The following is a 19,617-nucleotide window of genomic DNA, read 5'->3' on the forward strand; positions in this document are numbered from 1 at the left end:
AGTGCACAGACAGTAACAGGAGAATGACAGACACCGTGCCACAAGTAGCCCGGTGCTGTTACACGCTGCACTCCCAGCTCCACAGAGGGAGGCCCACACGGTAAAGCCACATGAAAGCCTTGACCCCAGTGAGGAGAGACAAGTACCTTCAGGTGGGACAGGGGGAGCTCACAAGCCATTACTGACAACCCCTTGTCAGAGAGCTCCTGACAAGTCATCACAGCTAGTATCTACCCAAACAGCAGTACATCCACAGCGCTGCCTCCCCACGAGGCAGCAAGAGCCACCGGGAGATACTGCAGACTAAAGCAGCTGGTGGTCTTTCAGAAGATTCCACAATCACCTCAGGATTTATACTTTGTAATGATTAATTGAACAGACATGACCAAACACACTTGAAAAGGCAAGCTGAAAGATAAGCCAACAATCTAATACAGTTATTTCTGCCAAAGCTTACACATTACATTGGAAGAAGTCCTCTTCCCCTCACAAATGGATTTGATGTCTGAACATACAGGCATCAATTCAAAAATCTAACTGATGGAAATAACAAGTTAATGTTGTGTAGGGTAATACTATAAAGTCTGACTGACATTTTATCACTGTCTGTAAATAGCTGCTTTTTTGATTTAAATAGAATTACTATGCCACTTCTTAAGGTCTCTCCTTTCACTACCTTCTTTTAAATCTAGCTACCATTTCAGTCTGTGGGCTTCAGAGACAAAATAATCTAAGGAATAAACAGCTTGAATGCGTACCAAAATCACATAAGATATATTAAGAACAGTGTTCCATGTTCAGCACAACCTTCAGTGAAAATACTCTTCCCTTAGTACATACACAGTATGCAAAAAGAAATGGCTTTATAAAGAAGTTGAGCTGCTTTTCCCAAGAAAAATCAACCATACATTTTCTTCCAAAACAGAGTTTTGTGAAAGATCATACAGTGGAATCATCATGTTGAAGCTGCTGAGATAAGCTTTATGATAAGCATTATCTTTTTGTGAAACTGATCCGAACCTCACTCATTTTGAGTTAATTGCGTGTTATTTGTTATGGCTGTTATTGTTCTCCAACAGCTGCAGGCATTCTTCTCTCAAACACACTCAACATGCATACTCATGATTAATGTTATTTTTAACATTTCTGGACAGCACTCAAGAATACACAACCCACTCAGACAGGCTTAGCACACGCTCTTCTGAGCCAGGCTGCCGTCACCCCGTTGAGCCAGTACAGCAATGCAGCCCGTGAACCCAGGTGTATCCAGAGACATTAGTAATCCAACAAGTTTGCTTTTAATTCTTATGAATATTTACATACACACCCCATCCTAAAAGCATTGTTTAGCCCATGACTGGCCTCTAGTTTTAAACACGCTTAGCTTTTCAGAAGTTAATGTGAATGCAATTTCACACACTTCTCTACAGGATGACCTAATGTGAAAAGCTGGATTAAATTTACCACAGCTTCTAGTTACCCAATTTCAAGAAGAAGTTTTAACAATTCGGGAAGCTTTTATTGTCCTAGACATAACCATTTTGTGTAAGAAGGATGAGAAAGCTATTTAAATTAGCAGCTGCATTTGCAGCTTCAGGACATAATGCAAAACAAAGTCTTTGGAGCACCCACGTAACCTAGAATGATGCTACACTAAATTACTGATGTTGACTGGACAGGGTTAAACAACAGCTTTAAATAGCTCATAAAATATGAGCTAATTTTAACTTCATTCTTTCCCTCCCCACAATTGCCAGAAAAATTAAAAAACCAACAACTTTGCAGCTGAGGAGACAGACTGAAACAGGACGCAGCTTTTAGAGAGACAACAGAAAACTGCAACCCTCATATTACATGTGACCACCAACAGATACCAGGGATTCTGCACGTAACTTCAGACACTGTGTCTCATCCTGAGTAGCTTTGGAAATGGGGAATGGGAAGGAGGAGACAACAGCTCTCTAATGAGGGCAGTAAGTCCCAGTAACATACACGAGAAGAGACTTACAAAGAGATTCCCAGTTCAAGCTGCTTTATTACTGGGAAGTGGTGTGTTTCAGAAAAAAGCCTGACAAATCACATCAGCACAGGCAAAAACCGAGTATGTTGCAATTACTGGGTTGCAGTCAGTGTTGTGCAGGTGACGACAGCCATGCTGTACTATGCTTAGAGAAGAGGAGAGGAAGCAAGAAGGACTGACTGTGCCCCTTAAGCCCTGCTTGTTGGGCCAGACCAGATTACGTGACACACGGGTGTTCTTTAGTTCAAAGGTTCAAGAGAAGGTTGTGAAATCTCCTTTGACAGCTTCCAGAACAAAAATATACTTGAGAAATACCCAACTGCCCCAGTTTCTCTCCCCAGCTACTACATAGGAAGCCTTTATATAATGTATCGACACCAAGAATTCCAGCTGCTTCACATGCAACCCATATGGTAATAAGAAAAAGCACTGATGAAAGTAGAAGCCTCTGCTTTCCTAGGTTTAAAATAAAAAATACCAGTTTCCAGGTATTTCCTACCAGTATTATCCAAACCAATTCCCAGGACTCACCCTGCATTTCCTACCATTGCACATCTTTGTTCCAGTACAACTTTCTCACAAAGCAGCCTTGTAAAATATTTCTTTCTTCAGAATCCTATACATACTGATCAGAAGTACAGCAAAACTTTATTCTTTGAATAAGGAAGAGCATTCAGATCAAGTATTTGGATATTTGCTTATAAAACTTACTTTTTCCTTTTTTAACCTGTCTTCGTGTCTAAGAAGGGTTAACAGTTTCATGTTACTGAAGGAGAAATGTTAGGATGTATCAGGTTTCCCTGAGGACACTATTTGTGCAGGACATGTTCCACAGTAAAACCAGCTCAGAAACAAGATGTAGAGCAACCCAAATGGATTTAATAATATTTTTTTTTAAATCTATTGAGGAATTAACCTGCTGTCCCATGTCAGTATTGGCTTTACATTTGATGGCTATTAGAACAGCCTTACTGGTTTTCCTGCTGCTCCCACATCTTTCTAGAGGCACCAGAACACATGTGTCACCTCTGAAGTAGCAGTGAGCACAGCCATCGGTTTTGAAGACAAGAGGACAAACTATAAAACTCAGTGGGCATTTTCATTCAAAAATACCTGCAATTATGTCACCAAAGACTTTAACCAAACTGCCTATCAGTGTGAAAAATACCCTTTTGTAAACTTGAAACTAGAAGCACTGGAAAAGCATTCTCACCTGAACTGTAATCTTTCAGTCGCAAGTCCTTCACGGGTGTCCCATCAGGCCCTCGGAAAGCGTTGAGAATCTACAGGAAAACCAAGATCCACTTCAGTCTCCAAAATCAAACCTCGGAAAGTGAAGTGCTTCCTATTGTACATTTTTCTCTCCCCAAGAATTCTTTTCTTTCTAGGTTAACTCTGTTACAAACTGACACATTTTCCCGATTAAGTTCCAACAGTACCTGAGAACTGTTTATTTTTGGGAAGTGAGAGAACACCATTTACACCACAATTCAACTGTGCAAAGGTTTATTACACTGGCTTCAGACAGACAGTTCACCTCTGACCCTTATTTAAGGTCAGAGATGTCTTATTGCCTTTAAGAAAATCAAGGGACGTGGGGTGGTTGTTCCAAGTCTTATCCTCATCTGATGGACAAAGTTTCTGCCCTGAGTCATCCAGTATCAAGCCTCAGAAGCTCTGATCATCACGGCTAACCCTAGCAAAAACTGCTGCATGTAGGGGTTCCCATGTCTGGAACTGCCAACAACAACAAAAAAAACCTAATTCAAAGTAGAAGCTTTTGGAAAGGGAGCTTCTTTCATCTTGTAGCCTAGATTATTTTTTCACTTTTTACTAAAATCAGCAGTAGCAGCAGACATCTTTTCCATCTTCATAAGATCTCATTTAAGCAATTTCAAGTAACGAAGAACAAACAAGTTCACTTAAATACTACTCATATTCTGAGCCCAAAATATAATAACAAAGTAATAACAGTATTTGGCATATATAAAGCAATGATGGAAGTAAGGCATGTTAAAGAGTCTGGAGTCAAGGCTTTTAGCCACCAACACCCCACGTGTGACTGCAGAAAAAACTTATCACTTCCAGATTCCCCAAACCCAGAACAATCAGATAAAAGATAACATTGCGAGACTTCTAAATCTGGAATTTCCCTGGCGAAAATGACACATCATCTGAACTACATTAACCAGGCTTAAAAATGGTACTTTTAGAAATCCTTGATAGAAGTTTTTGGATGAAAAACCTCCCACTTACATCATCCTTTGTGGCAGTTTCAGGCACTCCTCCTAGCCGAATGAGCTTGCTTGGCTTCACATATTTGGGACAGGTCCGGTAATCTTGGTCCTTGAGTTCACACAATCAAGATAGTGTTTACAAATGAGAGATGCTAGCTCACAAGATACACAAACAGTAACAAAATAATTCAAAGGCAAAGGCCCGTCAGCAGACTGGCTCAAATCTTTAACCACACCACCGTTTAAGATTCAGAGTGCTCTGGAGGACTAGTATTGCTCGCTTCATACGCTCATTGAGCTGTACAATGAGATCTAGGACCAGGAAAATAAAACAGGCAAACCACCTCTCTCTGCTTTCCAGCAGTGGGAGATTCAAATTCAATAGTAGTTATTAATGCAGTAGTTAGCATTACCTTCAGATTTCGAAGTTAACTCTGAAGGAAAACAAAGCATGCATGAGAACAGCTGTACTGTTCTACACAAGTTCACCCAAGCCAAAAGCTTCTCTCTGGTTAGTGCTCATCAGCAATGTCCAGGAGAAAAAAACACAATAAGTTCTTCTATACACTACTTCCTCCCCCACACCCTCCCTCTGTCTGGACATTGTCAACTTGGGGACTTTCTGAACCAAATTTGATCTATGTATTTAGCAATTCCCAACTGCTAAATTGCATTTCTCTTGAGAAGAAAGTATTTCTGAGATAGAAAGGATGCCCACCAAAACAACCTGGAGCATGAGCATGACCTCAGAGAAGGACAGTGAATTAGGATAGAACTGAAGTGATGGGATATGAACAGAAGATTCCTTCCCAGCTCCTTCCATTCTTTGGCCAACACGCGTTTAACAGAAACATCAACTGACAAAAACCACCTACCTGAAGGCTCTTATAGGGCCTAGAATCTTTGCTGGGTTTTCCTTCTGAAAAGGACTTGCCATGTTCATAATCAAACATCTGATGCCCTGGCAGCCGGTGATCCACATCGCGATACTCAATGTTTCGGTAGTCAGTATCTTGCCTTCCAAGGAAGTCCAGGCCACCTTCACCCTTTAACCCAAGATCAGAATCGGATCTCTGCTGCTCCCCCCCAGAAAGCTGCTGCTGTTGCTGCTTGTTAGCAAAGGTCTGAGGTTGCTCCTCTTGGTCCTGAAGAGTAGGAAGAGGTCCACGGCTATTTTGGAAATTGTGTGAAGTGTCGTCTTCAAGGCCCAATCCGAGGGATTCCTCTTCTCTGGCTGGTGCTTCTGAATGTTGAAATTCTCCTTTCTGGCTACCAAAGGGAGTTCTATCTAGACCAAGTGCAGACTCCTCTCTCTTGCTGGTGTTTAAACCAGAGCCCTCTCTTTCTGCTAAAGGTACAGTAGATTGGTTGTGCCTAAAATCTACAAGGCTTTGATCCACAGGAGGCATTTCCCTGTCTGAAAAGTCCATAGGAGGAGCCACATCTCTGCTCCTAAAATCCTGATCAGACCGGGACCTGTGCCTATTTCTGAAGTCTGACGATGGTGCATTTCTGTTTCTGAAGTCCAAATCAGAGGTGCCCACACCCCTGAAGTCCAAATCAGGTACATCTCTATTTCTGAAGTCTGGATAGGAATGCTCTCTGCCCCTGTAGTCTAACTCAGGCACGTCTCTTGCCCTAAAGTCTGAATGAGATCCATCTCGACCTCTGAAGTCTAGATCAAAAGACCCCCTTCCCCTGAAGTCTGATGGAGGTTCATCTCTGCCCCTGTAATCCATATTATGTGCTTCCCTATCCCTGTAGTTCATACGGAAGGTCTCCCTGTTCCTGTAGTCCACTGAAGGAACATCCCCACCTCTGAAGTCCATAGGTGGCCCTTCTCTCTCCCGGAAGTCTCCAGAGTACATATCTCTGCCCCTATACTCAGAACAGGGTGGCTCCCTACCTCTGAAATCCATCTGAGAGTCATCTCTGCCCTGGAAGTCGGATGGGGGGAAATCTCTGCCCCTAAAATCATGGTGCCCCTCCCCACCTCTGAAGTCACTACGTGGTCCATCTCTAGCTCCAAAGCTGAAAGAAGATTCCTCTCTGTTGGCAAACTGAGGATTGAGGAGGCCTGTGAGTGCCTGGATATCAAAAGGAAGTGATTCTCTGCCAGAGAAGTTGCCAGAGTGTCTTTCTTGAGCAAGACTATCAAGGGAAGGAGGATATTCCCTGTTCCACCCGGGAGCAAACCTTTCTTCTTGGCTCCCACTGTAGAAATAAAGACAGTATTATTCATAACGTGCTTAGAGTCTGAAATCTACACAGCAGCACATTCTTCTCTAAACTTTTATAGAGTTGTGTAACAGTCTAAGATCCGCAGAAGATATTGATGTTTGGCAGTTTAAGATGAGGCAGCATACGACAGATGTGAGAAAGTAAACTTGGGTGCTCCCATTTCAGCACAATTTCCAGAAGCACTCAACAGGGAATACCTGCAATATTAATGGGTTAATGATGGTAGCAATCCACATAGTCCTGCACTGCACACAGCTCTGCAGCTGTTCAAGGTTCCACCAGCTGGTGTGTTTGTTCATTAGCATCACCAGCACATGCCTGTGAGGAACCACTTGAGCTTAAGCTCTCCAGGCGGTATTACAAACATCTAACTTAACACGTCATCCTGAGGCACATAAAAGCAGAGGTTACCAAACATGCTCTATTAACATACTACAGACACTCATTTATGCTTCCTTGTGCTGGAGTCTAAACTGGCAAAATGCTGAAAGCTATCAGTGCAGACTTTGAGGATGCCTCACAGGAATATGGCAACAACCAGTGTTCAAGATGATCCTGTGCTCGTGCCTCCAGACTGGCTGTCTTCCACTGAGTTTGCACCACTATAGCTATAAGCTCTCCTGATATCTGCATAAAACCACTCAGGAAGAGGCTTCCCCTTAAGACAGGTTTTCAAAACCCAATGAGGGTTTTTTTGAGATGGAGCTACCTGATTTTTCATCTAAGCGAGGCTCCGATACATTTTAAAAAAAATAGAATTAAAATATCAACACATTTTAAAATAACACCAAATGCTACCCAAATCAGTGGACATTTCCTTAGCAACTACAGTAAGTCATGTTCTTCTTCGAGTCTCACTACAGAATCACTCACCAACAGAATGCAAGGTGACATCTGCACAGTCAGTCAAGTCCTATACAGATTTCCTAAGCTACATGCCCCTGTTTCACCACCATATAGAACAGTAGTTAAAACTTGGTTCAAGGTTAGAATTCCCCACCCAATACAGTAAAGAATGATGCCAACAAAATCCACTTAAAATCAGCAGAACAGCACTACTGACATCATCACAAAACACAATCACACTCCTATCAAGAACGTTAAGACAAGTTCTGGAGGATACTGGTTTTCATAGCTCAAACGCCATCAGCTTTCTCAGAACATTACAGTTGGACAGTTATTTGAAGTATTCTTACTGCAGAAACCTAAAGTATGCCATGAGGAAGTACCTTTATCACACTGATGTTCAAGTAACTGAGGTGGACACGTGAGCAAAGGATGAAAGAATTATGCACAACAGAGGAAAACCCTAGCTCTTGGTGCCTCCACTTTTATTTATATATTTTAAACGCAGAGCCCTCTTGCAAATGCAGAGCCTAGTAATAACCAGAGGAATAGAAACTGCTGCGCAGGTCCTGTTGCATATGAATCTTTAAAACAGTTCCAGTGACATTCAAAAATATCTTATGAAGGAGCATGACCAAGAACATGGGGATAATAAATGGTCTACTTAACCTCATGGAGAGAATTAAACTCTGAAAGTTTTCACAGAATCCTAAGTGCAATGACAGTGCCAGTATTTCTGAAGTTAAGGCAAGCACCATGGTAGAAAAGAATCAACATCACACTATTAGGTGCTTCTCTTCTAGGTCTTAACAGCGCACAGTGCCAAAATCCGTATGGCATATCATCACCTTAGCTTACAACAGCTAAACTAAGTATTGCTAGAAAGGTGGTGTGGAGAAGGAACACAAATACTAAGAGCAGCTGTTGTTAAAAGAAAAAAAAAAAAAAGAAATGAAAACACTTCACAGAAATGCAGAAAGTTACCCTGTTACTTAACTTGCCTATTCTTTGGCAACTGCACCTAGCTCCATGTGGACCTCAGAACTTTTACCAAAATAGTCTGCTTATGGAAGGATGCACAGAAATATTGACAATGGTTTACTGTATTCAAGAATGTTGCTGAAACAAACTGACCATTCAAATGCTTACCGAAAAGACCCCATTCTGTTGCCTTGTCGATGGTCTCCCCACATTTTGATCTTGTCTGGTAGGTTTCCAGAAATGGTTAATTCACTCTAAGAACACCAAGACAGCACAACCTGTTGAATAAATAACATGACGATAAACCACAATGCAAAGAACACATCTCACATAAGAAAAACACTGCTGGTTAGGAGAAGGGGTGTGTGGAACATCTGATCAGGATCCACAAATATACAAGACCACACTGAGGCATGAATGAATTTAATTGTTGTGTTTCCCCACATTCAAGTTTGCAAGCGTCAAACAACTTCTGAAATCAAACTGTCAATATGGGTGGGCAAACAATTTGATATCTGCTTTGATTAACATAAAGCTTTCCAACATACTGTGCTGTCTGACACCACTCGGAGTGCAACTAGAAATGTGAGAACACCACAATCTATAAACAACAAGGACCGTTGCTGAACAACAGTTTGCAATTAATGTTTAATCCAAACTATTTCTGCCAAAAGCTCTTTGCTCAAGGAAACGATCACTATTATTGGTCTACTACGTTACTCTGCCCTCAAAAGTATGTAGATAACAGAGTAGGCTTTGCCAATAAATCATTACAGGCACTGTTCTCCAACGCTGCCCTCATCAAGCCGAGTGCTGCAAATAACACTTGCCTCAACAGAGATCTAAAATTTCATCCACTTCCTCCCACCAGCGGAGAAGGTGAGGATTTCCTGGCAATTGCCAAGGCCGGGACTTGAAATGGGAAGTGCTTCCATCTTTCCCCAAAAAAAAAAAAAAAAAATTGCAGCAGAGCACAGAGCAAAATGAGGTAGCTAGCAACCTGATGGTCTCAAACCTGCTCTGGCTAATCCAGCTGCACAGGTCCAGGAGGGCTGTCGTGCCACCAGACCGTGGTTAGGAGACCTGGGGCTCGCATGCTGCTATAAAGCAGCTCAAAAGCAGGATTAAACTAACTGCAGTGGTTAGGTGGAACAGAAGACAGTACAGACAGTCACCGCCAGGCCTGGCTGGAGCAGCTAATGTTGAAGAAAAGCACACAAGATCCTGTTTCTTCTCACTTCCAAAGGTCAGTGCTGCCGTACGGGTGGCAGGTCGACAGAGCAGGTCAGGACAGGCCTTACACCAGGGAGCGATTCCAGACGCTGCTGCCGGCAGCTGCCTCTGCCAAGGAGCTAAAGGGAGCTGCCCTGCCAAGAAGGAGTACCCGCTCCCGCCGGGGTCCATCACCGGCCAGCAAACGCTCACGTGGGAGCCAGGAAGGGCAGGGCTTGCTCAGTACGCAAGGGTGCGACGGCTGGTGAAGGCAACCTGTACAACCACGGCTGATCCATCCACCGCAACACCATCTCTAAAGAAAGAGGTTCATTCAATTGGCCACTCAAGCCCGAGAGCACTGGTCTCACGCTCAAGTTTTACATGGCTCTTGATGCACCAATCACCTCCCTGGTCCCAAGGATTTCCTCCACAAGATGTATCTTTTTTTTTTTTTTTTGTTTCTCGGAGGTCAGTCTAAGAGAACTGACACTGCACCCTCCAGAGAGGAGAGGTGAATGGAGATGGTTATGGCAGTCGTCATTAGGGTTGGCTGTCATCAGCCAGACCTTTTATCTATGATCTTTTGCAGCCTGCAGACATCTACAGACCTGGTGTTTCTTGTTCTTCCCTTCTGGATTTCCTCCACCACTCCAGTTCTCATTAAGTCAACAAGCTTACCAATGCTTCAAAAAAACCCCAAACCTTACCAGCTGGGAACTGTTTGGATATAATATTCAAATTATCATACAGGGAAAAAAAATACCATTGGACTGATATCAGGCCTGGCATAGATCAGCTGAGCCATGCAGCAACATCCATGAGTATGAGGTCATGGTTCAGTAACAGAGGCAGCAGCACTGGCTCTGACAGTCCCCTGTTCAGCCTGATACAATTTGCTCCCTCCACTCTGCCTTTGGCAATGCACAATGTGTTAGTAGTGCCAGCTTGTGCTTTTCTGGGTCTGCACCAGACAACCCTCCAGAAAAAAAAGTTATATTTAACCCAGGCCATTTCAGCAATAGAGTTTACTGCACGGCACCACAAAACAAGGTGACAACAAACTGCAGGACAGGTACAGAAACTTCTTAGACTGGCTTCCACCAACGCCAAGATCTCTTGAAGGTACGCCCTGCTACAACTGCTCCAAAAGATGTATGCTGTGATGAGACGCCATCAGGATTCACCCTCCTGCGCAAGCAGGTAGCTGCCAGCTCAGCTCCCACCCCCCTACTCGCAGGCAGATGCTGGGAGACAGGTCAGTGTGAGTAAGGCTGCTTGCCAAAGACACACCGACAGAGCCCGGGGCTGGGGCCAGGCCAGCAGCAGAGCACAACCAAAATCCACCCTCAAGTGCTAGGAATTGTTCATCAATTACTTTTGCCACAGTAAAGTCACAACCACACACATGAAAGAGATGGCAACAAGGGATGTTTCAGAGTGATGCAATAACGCAGCCGCAGAACACACAAACACACAAGTGGTCCAGTTACTCACACAGCCCAGATTTAGAGTTCTTCTAAGACAACAATTAGCTGTTACAATTACACTGAATATTCAGGGGAGCTGATATGCATCCTGAAAGTATGCATTTCCCTCTCCCAGCCGGCTCTATCTCCTGCTGACAATGCCTCGGCTCCAGTGAAGATACAGAAGGTTCAGAGGAGGGGAAGCTCTTTTATGGTCTCACTCCCTCCAATGACCAGTAGTCCCACAGCCCTCCCAGCAGACAGGAGAGACTGATGGAGCTCCAGATGCTCCCTGGCAATTACAGCCAAGGACCTCCTCGGGACGGTGCCCCTGCCCTCCCCAGCGCACCCCCAGACAGCTCAGCGCCTGGCACTGCCGCTCAGGGGACGCTCCCGATTCCACTTTCCAAACCACGTGTGTCAAGCCTGACAGCAGACTCTTCTGGATCTCTTACTTCAGTTTACATCATACTACGGTAAAATAACAGCATTGTACATGAAAATCATGCAACTGAGCCAGACTAAGAAGCTGGCCTTCTCCAATAATAGTTAAAGACTTCTCACAAGGGGCAGAGTGAGGAATGCCAGCACAGTCCTCGAGCATCTCCTCACCACCTTAACACCCAACTTTGCACCTTATTTTTCAAATCTGGGGGGAGAGAGAAGAAACCAGTGATGGATTAGGCAAGGTGAAGTTTCAAAGTGATACTATTTTGAGAAAAATACTCTGATATTCACAACTTCTCTCCAAACAGAATTTGTCAAGGCTGTCAGACTTGGTATTTATAGAGCATGAGGAAATCAAACACATAACTACACACAAGACTATGTTCAAAGAACAGAGGAAGTAACTTGCTGCAGAACAACTTTCTGCACCCAGCAAAGTTTTTGTAAGGCTGAAGAAAGGAAAGAGCCTCTGTGAAATTCAAGTACTACAGGAGGTACAAAAGAAAACATCTCCCCAAGCTACAGAAACTGCAAGCAGCCAAGAAAGCTTGTTACTTCCGATGTTAAAGCTGAAGATGTCTAATCCAGAAGAAATATCAAAAGCATGTCATTGAAATTTGAAAGCAAAGGGAGAGAGAACCATTTCACCTTTTCCAGGTATCAGGCTGGAGGTTTTCACTTAAAAAAGGGAATGTATGTGCTTTTCAGCTGTATGATGCTTTTAAAAACATGTATTAGAAACAACTAGGTGAATTTCTAAATCATCCCCATTACTATTCTGACCTTGCCTGTCCCAAAGGACTTCACGAGCACATTCCCAGCTAAGGGGTGTTGGGAGAGACTTTCACACCACCAACACCCTGCTGGGATAGGAAAGTGGATTCCACCTTCAGCAGTATTTCCAAAATTAATACCACGCACCAGCCAAACCACCAAACTCTTGTGGTGCAAATTATTTTAAAAAACAAAACGTGAGAGGTCACCATTACTACTCCCAGTAGTTCACAGCCACCGCATTACCCAGCCTTCACCAGGCAGGCCACATCCTGCCTCCACCTAAGCCTTTATTTACAGTCCAAAATCCCACTTAGCCCATCACTGGGGATTACCATCTCCTAACACACTCCCAGCGACTGCCCCAATCACCCTTCTCTGCATCCCGGCATGAATCCAGCCTGCCTTTTGTCCACCCCTTCTAAAAACACAAGTGTTCTGAGACACTTTTCACGGAAACGCCTATCACGTGGTGTGAAAGAAGCCCTAATTTTGACCAGGGCCTCAGAATACCCCGAAACACCACAGCCACCGACAACGACACAGACAACAGGCCCCAGCACTCAGCACAGCCGTGCGGGACACCCCGTTGTATACCTGCACCGGCAGCCCCCAGCCTCGGAATATCCCCCCATCACGGGTGGCCCCAGAATAGAAACACACGCCCCCCTCTATCCCGATAGACCCCGCAGGAGAAACCCCTGCTCCTCCACCCCGTGTGGCCCCTTGGGAAGGGCCCCCCCGCGCACTCCTCTACCCCAGAGCCCCACGGGAAGACACTTCCCCATCCGGGCAGGCCCTCAGGAGACCCCCGCCCCTATCTCTCGGCATAGAGGAGACCCCTCCTTTACCCCAGCGGACACCCCAGACATACCCCCTCCCCTGCCCCGCCCGTTTCCCTGTCCCGGGCGGCCGTACGGGAGACTCTGCCCCGCTCCTGTACGCCGGGAGCCGCCCCCGCTCCGCCGCCCCGGCGGCCCCACGCCAGACCCCGCGCCCCTCCCGCGGCAAAGCCCACGAGCCTCGCCCGGTTCCGCCACACCAGGCGGCGGCCCCCCCACCTCCCCTCCGGCGGGGCCGCGGCTAGGCCGGCGGGGCAGGGGCCGCCCCTCACCTCCTCCGCCGTCGCCGCCGCCGCTCCCGCCGCGCCAGGCCCAGCGCACCCGCGGCGAGAAGCCGGAAGATCCGCCGCCCGGCGGCACCCTGGGAAGCGGAGTCCCGCTCCCGCCATGCCCCGCGCCGCCCCACTGCCGCCGGACTCCATTTCCCAGCGCACCCCGCGCGGCGCGCGGCGCCCGCCGGGACTTGTAGTCGCGGAGGGGGCGGCGGTGGCGGGGAGCGGGCGCTGCCTACAGCTCCCGGGGCTCCGCGGGGCCGCGGCCCGACCTTGGGGCGGCGGGGCCAGGCCCGGCCAGGCCGCGGGGGGCGGTTCCCGCCGGGGCGGGGTGCTGCGATGGCGGGGGCGCCGCGGCGGCCAGTGGCAGGGCGGGAGGTGGCCGCCCGCCGCCGGCGTCGTCCCCCCCGCCCTGCCTAGGCCGTGCCGGGGGCTGCCGGGGGAGCCCCCCGCCGTAGCTGCGCCCGCAGCGCTGCTCGCCCGGGCCGCCGGCACCGACGGGAGGAGCCGCGAAGGTCGGTCCCTGCGCGTTGTCCTTTGGGGTTGCGGGGGGTCCCGGGCCTGGCGCTTCCCCGGAGCCCGGCGGTGCTCCGGGAGCGGTGACACCCCCCCGGGCCGGGTGGGGGAGGGACCCGGACGGGCCCCGCACTGGGCCGCGGGGGTCCCGAGGAGACCCTTGTCCTCGGGGGACTGCGGGGAAGGGCAGCGGGCTGGCAGCAGTGCAGCCAGGAGGAGAAGGGCCAGGCGAGGACAGGGCCCTAATCCGCAGCCCGGCACCGTCTAGGGCTGGTGGGGTGTCTCAGTCTTTTGGGGTTGGGTTCCAGGTCCCCCAGGTGCAGCGTTACCCGCTGGGTTGGGTCTGGGTGCCTGGGGGGCAGGAGGTGTCACGAAGCACAGAATGAAGCTGGGGCTCCGTGAGCTTCCCCACCAGCTGGTTTCGGAGGCGCAGGGTCCCAGGCCAGCCTGCCTTCCTCCTGTTGCTTTCGCTTGTGTGCGCGTGTGTATGTTCGCTTTTGAGCCGGTTTCCCCCCAGGAAAGGGAGGGCTGGAGGCACGCTGGGCTGTGCCCAGGAGGGCTGACCCCCAAGGCAAGGGCTTGAGAGGGCACCCTGCTCGCAGGGGGTCCCACTATCCCAGTGTCTGTGGCCTCAGGAGGAGTGTCACCAGACAGGTCTCATCTCAGCCACCTAATCCAGGCCAAGGAGAGCCATAAAACCCGCCCTTTGCAAACATGAGGCCTCTGGGATCGTTGGTGTGCGGGACCAGCCCCATTCGGGACCGTCTCCCTTCCCCCTCGCTGCCGGGACACGGCAGAGGGAGGCTGAGCGGCTTTCCCGGTGCTTGGGGGAAATCGGGGCCAAGCCTGGATGAAAGGTGCTGGGGCCGGGGGGCTGGAGAGAGCTGGGGCCATGGGAGGGAGGAAATCCTGCTGGATTAGAGCAGCTTTCCTGACATCTCACCAGGGCTCAGTGCTGCCTGCTGAGCCAGCAGGATCGGGCCGAGGATGCTGGCGCGGCCCCATCTGAGAGCAGAGCATTTCGGGACCCATTTTGCGGGTGAGGGAACAGAGGGGTGATGCTCTGGGTAACATGTAGGTCCTGCCCCGAGGAATGGCTGCGGATGTCCACAAGAAGAAAGGCTGGGAAGTGCCCAACGGGTCCCTGGCACCAGGAGATGGGCAGCACGCGGAGCGGTCCGAGAGCCCCACGCCAGGGCTGGCGCAGGGGACGGAGCCAGGTACGGGGCAGAGCTCACCACGGGGGTAAGCAAGGGGAAAAAAATTAAAAGCAGCTCCTTGTTACGCGGCCTGGGCCCTCCACAGCCCCATGGACAGGAGGAGACAGGCCCGCTGGCAACTCCCAAGCAGCAGGACCTGCACCCCGGGTGCCAGGGACGGGGAGAGGAGGGCAGGTCCCTCCCTGCAACTCCCTGTTCCTTTTGCACCCCCTGTCCGCCCGCTGCCTCAGCGTGGGGGACAGGCGGATGGACCCTACATGGCCCGTTGTTCCCAGGGGCGGGCCAGGAAGGAGCCATGTTCGTGCACACCCGCTCCTACGAGGACTTGACGAGTCCCGAGGACGGGGCAGCCGCAGCGCGGAGCCCAGAGGAGAGGCGGGGGGAGCCGGCCGAGCTGACCAGCATGGAGCAGATCAGCAAGGACTTCAGTGAGCTGAGCACGCAGCTCACGGGCATGGCCCTCGATCTGGAGGAGGAGATGAGGCAGAGCAAGGAGGGGAAGCTGGAGCCGTCCCCGCAGACCACCCGCCGCGACTCGGTGCTGTCGGGCAAGGAGGAGGAGGATGTGACCATGGACGCCTGGCGCATGCACCGGAAGCACGTCTTTGTGCTGAGCGAGGCAGGCAAGCCCGTTTACTCCCGCTATGGCTCTGAGGAGGCCCTCTCCAGCACCATGGGTGTCATGATGGCCCTGGTGTCCTTCCTGGAGGCTGAGAAAAATGCCATCCGGTCCATCCACGCAGGTACCGCCCTGGGGGGGGAGTGGGACAGGGGGTGTCATGGCCTGCCCGCCTGTGCTCCTGCCACTGCAGGCCACATTAGCTGTCCTCAGGGGCAGATTGGTTGCTGGGGGGAGAGGCTGCAGCCTGGCTCCCCCTTGCAGCCCCAGGGAGCCAGGCTTACAGCTCTGTCCCGGTCCCCCTGGGGACTCCCTCCCGAGCAGATGGCTACAAGGTGGTCTTTGTGCGGAGGAGCCCGCTGGTGCTGGTGGCGGTGGCACGGACCCGGCAGTCGGAGCAGGAGATCGCCCATGAGCTGCTCTACATCTACTACCAGATCCTGAGCCTGCTCACGTGGACCCAGCTCAACCACATCTTCCAGCAGAAGCAGAACTACGATCTGCGCAGGCTCCTGGCAGGCTCTGAGCGCATCACTGACAACCTGCTGGACCTCATGGCCCATGACCCCAGCTTCCTCATGGGCGCCGTGCGCTGCCTCCCGCTGGCCGCCAGTGTCCGGGACGCTGTCAGCACCAGCCTCCAGCAGGCCAAGGCCAAGAGCCTGGTCTTCTCCATTCTCCTGTCGGGGAACCAGCTGGTGTCTCTTGTGAGGAAGAAGGATCAGTTCCTCCACCCCATTGACCTCCATCTGCTCTTCAACCTCATCAGCTCTTCTTCCTCCTTCCGGGAGGGTGAAGCCTGGACTCCCATTTGCCTCCCCAAGTTCAACTCCAGCGGCTTCTTCCATGCCCACATCTCCTACCTGGAGCAGGAGATGGACCTGTGCCTCCTCCTGGTCTCCACGGACCGTGAGGACTTCTTCACAGTCTCCGACTGCAAGCGGCGCTTCCAAGAGCGCCTGCGGCGGCGGGGGGTGCAGCACGCTCTGCAGGAGGCCCTGCGCACCCCCTTCTACAGCGTCGCCCAGGTGGGCATCCCTGACCTCCGGCACTTCATCTACAAGTCCAAGAGCTCTGGGCTCTTCACCAGGTGAGGCCCCGGGGAACTATCTGGCCAAGGCTGGGGCGTGGGGCATGGGGCAGGCCTTCTCCGCGAATCCCCCTCTCCGGGGGGCTAACAGGGTGCTGTGTTCCTGCAGCCCTGAGATTGAGGCACCCTATGTGCAGGAGGAGGAGAAGGAGAGGCTCTTGGGGCTCTACCAGTACCTCCACAGCCGAGCTCACAACTCTTCACGCCCCCTGAAGAACATCTACTTCACGGGCCCCCGTGAGAATCTCCTGGCTTGGGTAAGGGCCGTCTGCAGCATTTGGGTGAGCCTGTCTTCTCTGGTCCTGCATGGCAGAGCAGTCGGGGAGTGGCACAACACTGGGGTGGCCCCCAGCCCATGCGCAGTCCTTTTGGGGGTCAGCCTGCACCCCTGTGCCAGGGAAGGATGGGCAGGGATAGCAGTGGGGGCCAGCGAGCTCTGGCACCGAGGGTTGTGCCGTGTGCTATTGTGAACTCCCCAGTGCCTGGAGGAGACGTACTCTGGGGGCAAACCATGGGGTTTGGTCCTCCCACTTCTGAGCAAACCAGATGCCACCCATTTCGGGTACCCCACTGCCACCTCCTGTCCCTGCACTGGAGCCCCTGTGCCCCTTCCCGATAGCCTGTGGAGGGAAGATGCCGTGCCAGCCCCAAGTGGAGTGCAGACGTGTTCCCAGCGTGTACCCTGTTTCTTCACGCAGGTAACCAGCGCCTTCGAGCTCTACATATGCTACAGTCCCCTGGGGACCAAGGCCAGCGCCATCAATGCTGTCAACAAGCTCATGAAGTGGATCCGGAAGGAGGAAGACCGACTCTTCATCCTCACGCCCCAGACGTACTGACGGACATCGCTCAGGGCGTGGTGCCAGCCGGGGGAGCCCCCGCTGTGCCAGGGAGCCCATTCCCTGGGGAAGCACGGGCCATGAGTCCAGGAGAGAGGGCGTGGTGGGACCCCGGAGCATGGGGAGACCCACCCATGGGACTGTCCAACCTGGGGGTTAGAGATGGGGTGCACAGCAGCCAGGGAAGGGGTGAGCGGGACTTTCATCCGTAGGCAATGCCCCCAGCTGTGGGGGCTGCCCTTCCTCTGTGGCCCCCGGACTCCATCCCTTGTTGTGGTGTTCCTGGAGTGGGGCTACTGATACCCCAGGTTGCTGGAGGGGAGCTGAACCCCTGGGTCCTGCTCCCCGTGCCTGGCACCTTCCTTTCTCTGCCATCCTGTGGCTGTGCCAAGGGTGGGGGTCCTGGGGGAGAATGTAGCAGCATGTGGGGGACCCCTGTGCTGCTGTGCCCACAGACAGTGGGTGACACCACCCAGGTGGGGGACAGGGATGGCCTGGGGCATGCGCTGTTCTTCTCTCTGCCCTGGGAGAGCAGGGCCCCCCAAGTGCCAAGCAGCCCCTGGCAGTCCCAGAGCCCTGCCCCGGCAGGTTTGCCCCCTTGGCATCTGTGTGAGCCCGGACCCTTCCCACCGTGGCCATGGGGATGTTCCTGGGGACACTGGTGGGGTCCTGTCCACCTTCCCACGGGGACACAGAGCAGCCCCAGAGAGACTTGGGGTGCCTGTCGGGGTGCTTGTGGGCTCGTGGTGCTGGCTCCTGTGCAGCAGACCCTAAAGGGGCAGCTCAGGTGCAGCCCCCGGGAGCCCCTGCTGCCTCTGGGCCCTGGTGCCCCCCGCCCCCCAGCCCCAGGAGGGTCTTCTCCTTGGCACGGGGACACCTTCCCCCCAAACCCAGCCCCTCGAGCCAGCTCTGCTGAGCTTGCTGCACGAGGGCCATCTCCTCCCCGGCAGTGATGTGGGGCTGAGGGCCTGTGAACGCTGCGGCACACCGGGCATGGCCTGACCCCGCGTTTTGGGGCTGTCACTGAGCGCTGGGACGGGTGTTCAAGGAGGGACAGAGCCACCAGGGTGGCACCCAGTCACCGAGGGAGCTGGGAAGGACCCGGCAGGGCTAGTGCAGGGACTCTGCTCCTGTGTTTATGCTCCTGCCAGAGTGTAATCGCTTGTCTTTGCTCATAAACATTACCTGGACCCTAAGTCAAGTCTCGTCACATTCATGTGTGTCTGCTTGGTGGGGGGGGGCAACTGGCCAAGCTGGGGCCGGGGGGGGAAGTTTGGTCCAAGTTTGGGTACGGTGCAATCCAGCCCCGGGGACCCGCTGGGGGCCGGGAAAGCTGCCAGGGAGCGGCGCAAGGCAGCCAGGGCTGTGCTGGCAGGAGGCAGCGTCGGCCGGAGCGTGGGAGCGGTGAAAACCCCGGGGTGAGCCGGCCAGGGCCAGCTAATGTCGAAACTGAGCGGGAGACGTGCAGCCGGAGGAAGGAGCTGTTGGGTAAGGCACGGGGCCAGCGTAACCACCGGGCCTTGCACAACACACGGCGCGGGGCGGGAGCCTGGGAGGGCTGAGGCTGGCCCAGTGGCGAAGGCAGGGGAATCCGTTTTTGGGGTGTTCAGCCCCTCCTGGAACCAAAGTCCCCCTGGCAGTGCGAGGCAGCGCCCTGCCCGGCTGGAGGGAGAGTCTGTGTGTGCAGCTGGGACCCACAGCCCCACCGCCCGAGGCCAAGGGGGCGCTTGGAGTCCTTGGTGGGGTGCGCTGGGGTGTAAAACGTCTTCCTTCATCCCTGTGAACAGCAGCAAGTCCCGGCAGCGCTGGCACCTCCTTGCTACCGCAGGCAGCCCTCGCTGGCGGGGCAAAAAGGGACACAAGAAAGAATAGGCAAAGCAGAAATAACCTCCACGGCGCTCTTCACAAAGCTGCGGCTGCCCTGGCCTCACTCTTGCCCCACTCAGCTAAAATCCCCCCGTGCTGAGCCTGCGGCACCCCTGGAAGGCCTGG

At 51.8% G+C, this 19,617-nt stretch overlaps 2 protein-coding genes across 5 annotated transcripts in view; one reads left to right on the plus strand and one right to left on the minus strand.

Annotated features, from left to right (window-relative positions):
• RBM6 (RNA binding motif protein 6) overlaps positions 1–13,406 on the minus strand; it is a 59,423-nt gene extending 46,017 nt beyond the window's left edge. For both annotated transcript variants that reach the window (XM_074879611.1, XM_074879610.1), the window contains exons 1-5: positions 13,342–13,406; positions 8,494–8,603; positions 5,133–6,471; positions 4,277–4,366; positions 3,234–3,303 (exon numbers count right to left, since the gene is read on the minus strand). In XM_074879611.1, coding sequence (XP_074735712.1) covers positions 3,234–3,303; positions 4,277–4,366; positions 5,133–6,471; positions 8,494–8,537 — 1,543 coding nt within the window. In that variant the 5' untranslated portion in view covers positions 8,538–8,603; positions 13,342–13,406. The remainder of the gene's footprint in view (positions 1–3,233; positions 3,304–4,276; positions 4,367–5,132; positions 6,472–8,493; positions 8,604–13,341) is intronic.
• A 219-nt stretch (positions 13,407–13,625) lies between these two features.
• MON1A (MON1 homolog A, secretory trafficking associated) lies at positions 13,626–18,821 on the plus strand. 3 transcript variants are annotated; one of them, XM_074879612.1, is made up of 6 exons: positions 13,626–13,856; positions 14,936–15,077; positions 15,353–15,820; positions 16,021–16,786; positions 16,896–17,043; positions 17,485–18,821. In XM_074879612.1, exons 2-6 carry the CDS (start codon positions 14,951–14,953, stop codon positions 17,623–17,625), a joined length of 1,650 nt encoding a protein of 549 aa, XP_074735713.1. In that variant the 5' UTR covers positions 13,626–13,856; positions 14,936–14,950; the 3' UTR covers positions 17,626–18,821. The 3 variants fall into 3 exon arrangements, with proteins under 3 accessions (XP_074735713.1, XP_074735714.1, XP_074735716.1); XM_074879613.1 differs by having other exon boundaries at positions 16,924–17,043; XM_074879615.1 differs by lacking the exon at positions 16,896–17,043 and having other exon boundaries at positions 17,485–17,616.
• The last annotated feature ends 796 nt before the right edge of the window (positions 18,822–19,617 follow it).

This window comes from Strix uralensis, chromosome 10 (assembly GCF_047716275.1).
Source record: "Strix uralensis isolate ZFMK-TIS-50842 chromosome 10, bStrUra1, whole genome shotgun sequence".
In the NCBI taxonomy this organism is placed as follows: domain Eukaryota; kingdom Metazoa; phylum Chordata; class Aves; order Strigiformes; family Strigidae; genus Strix; species Strix uralensis.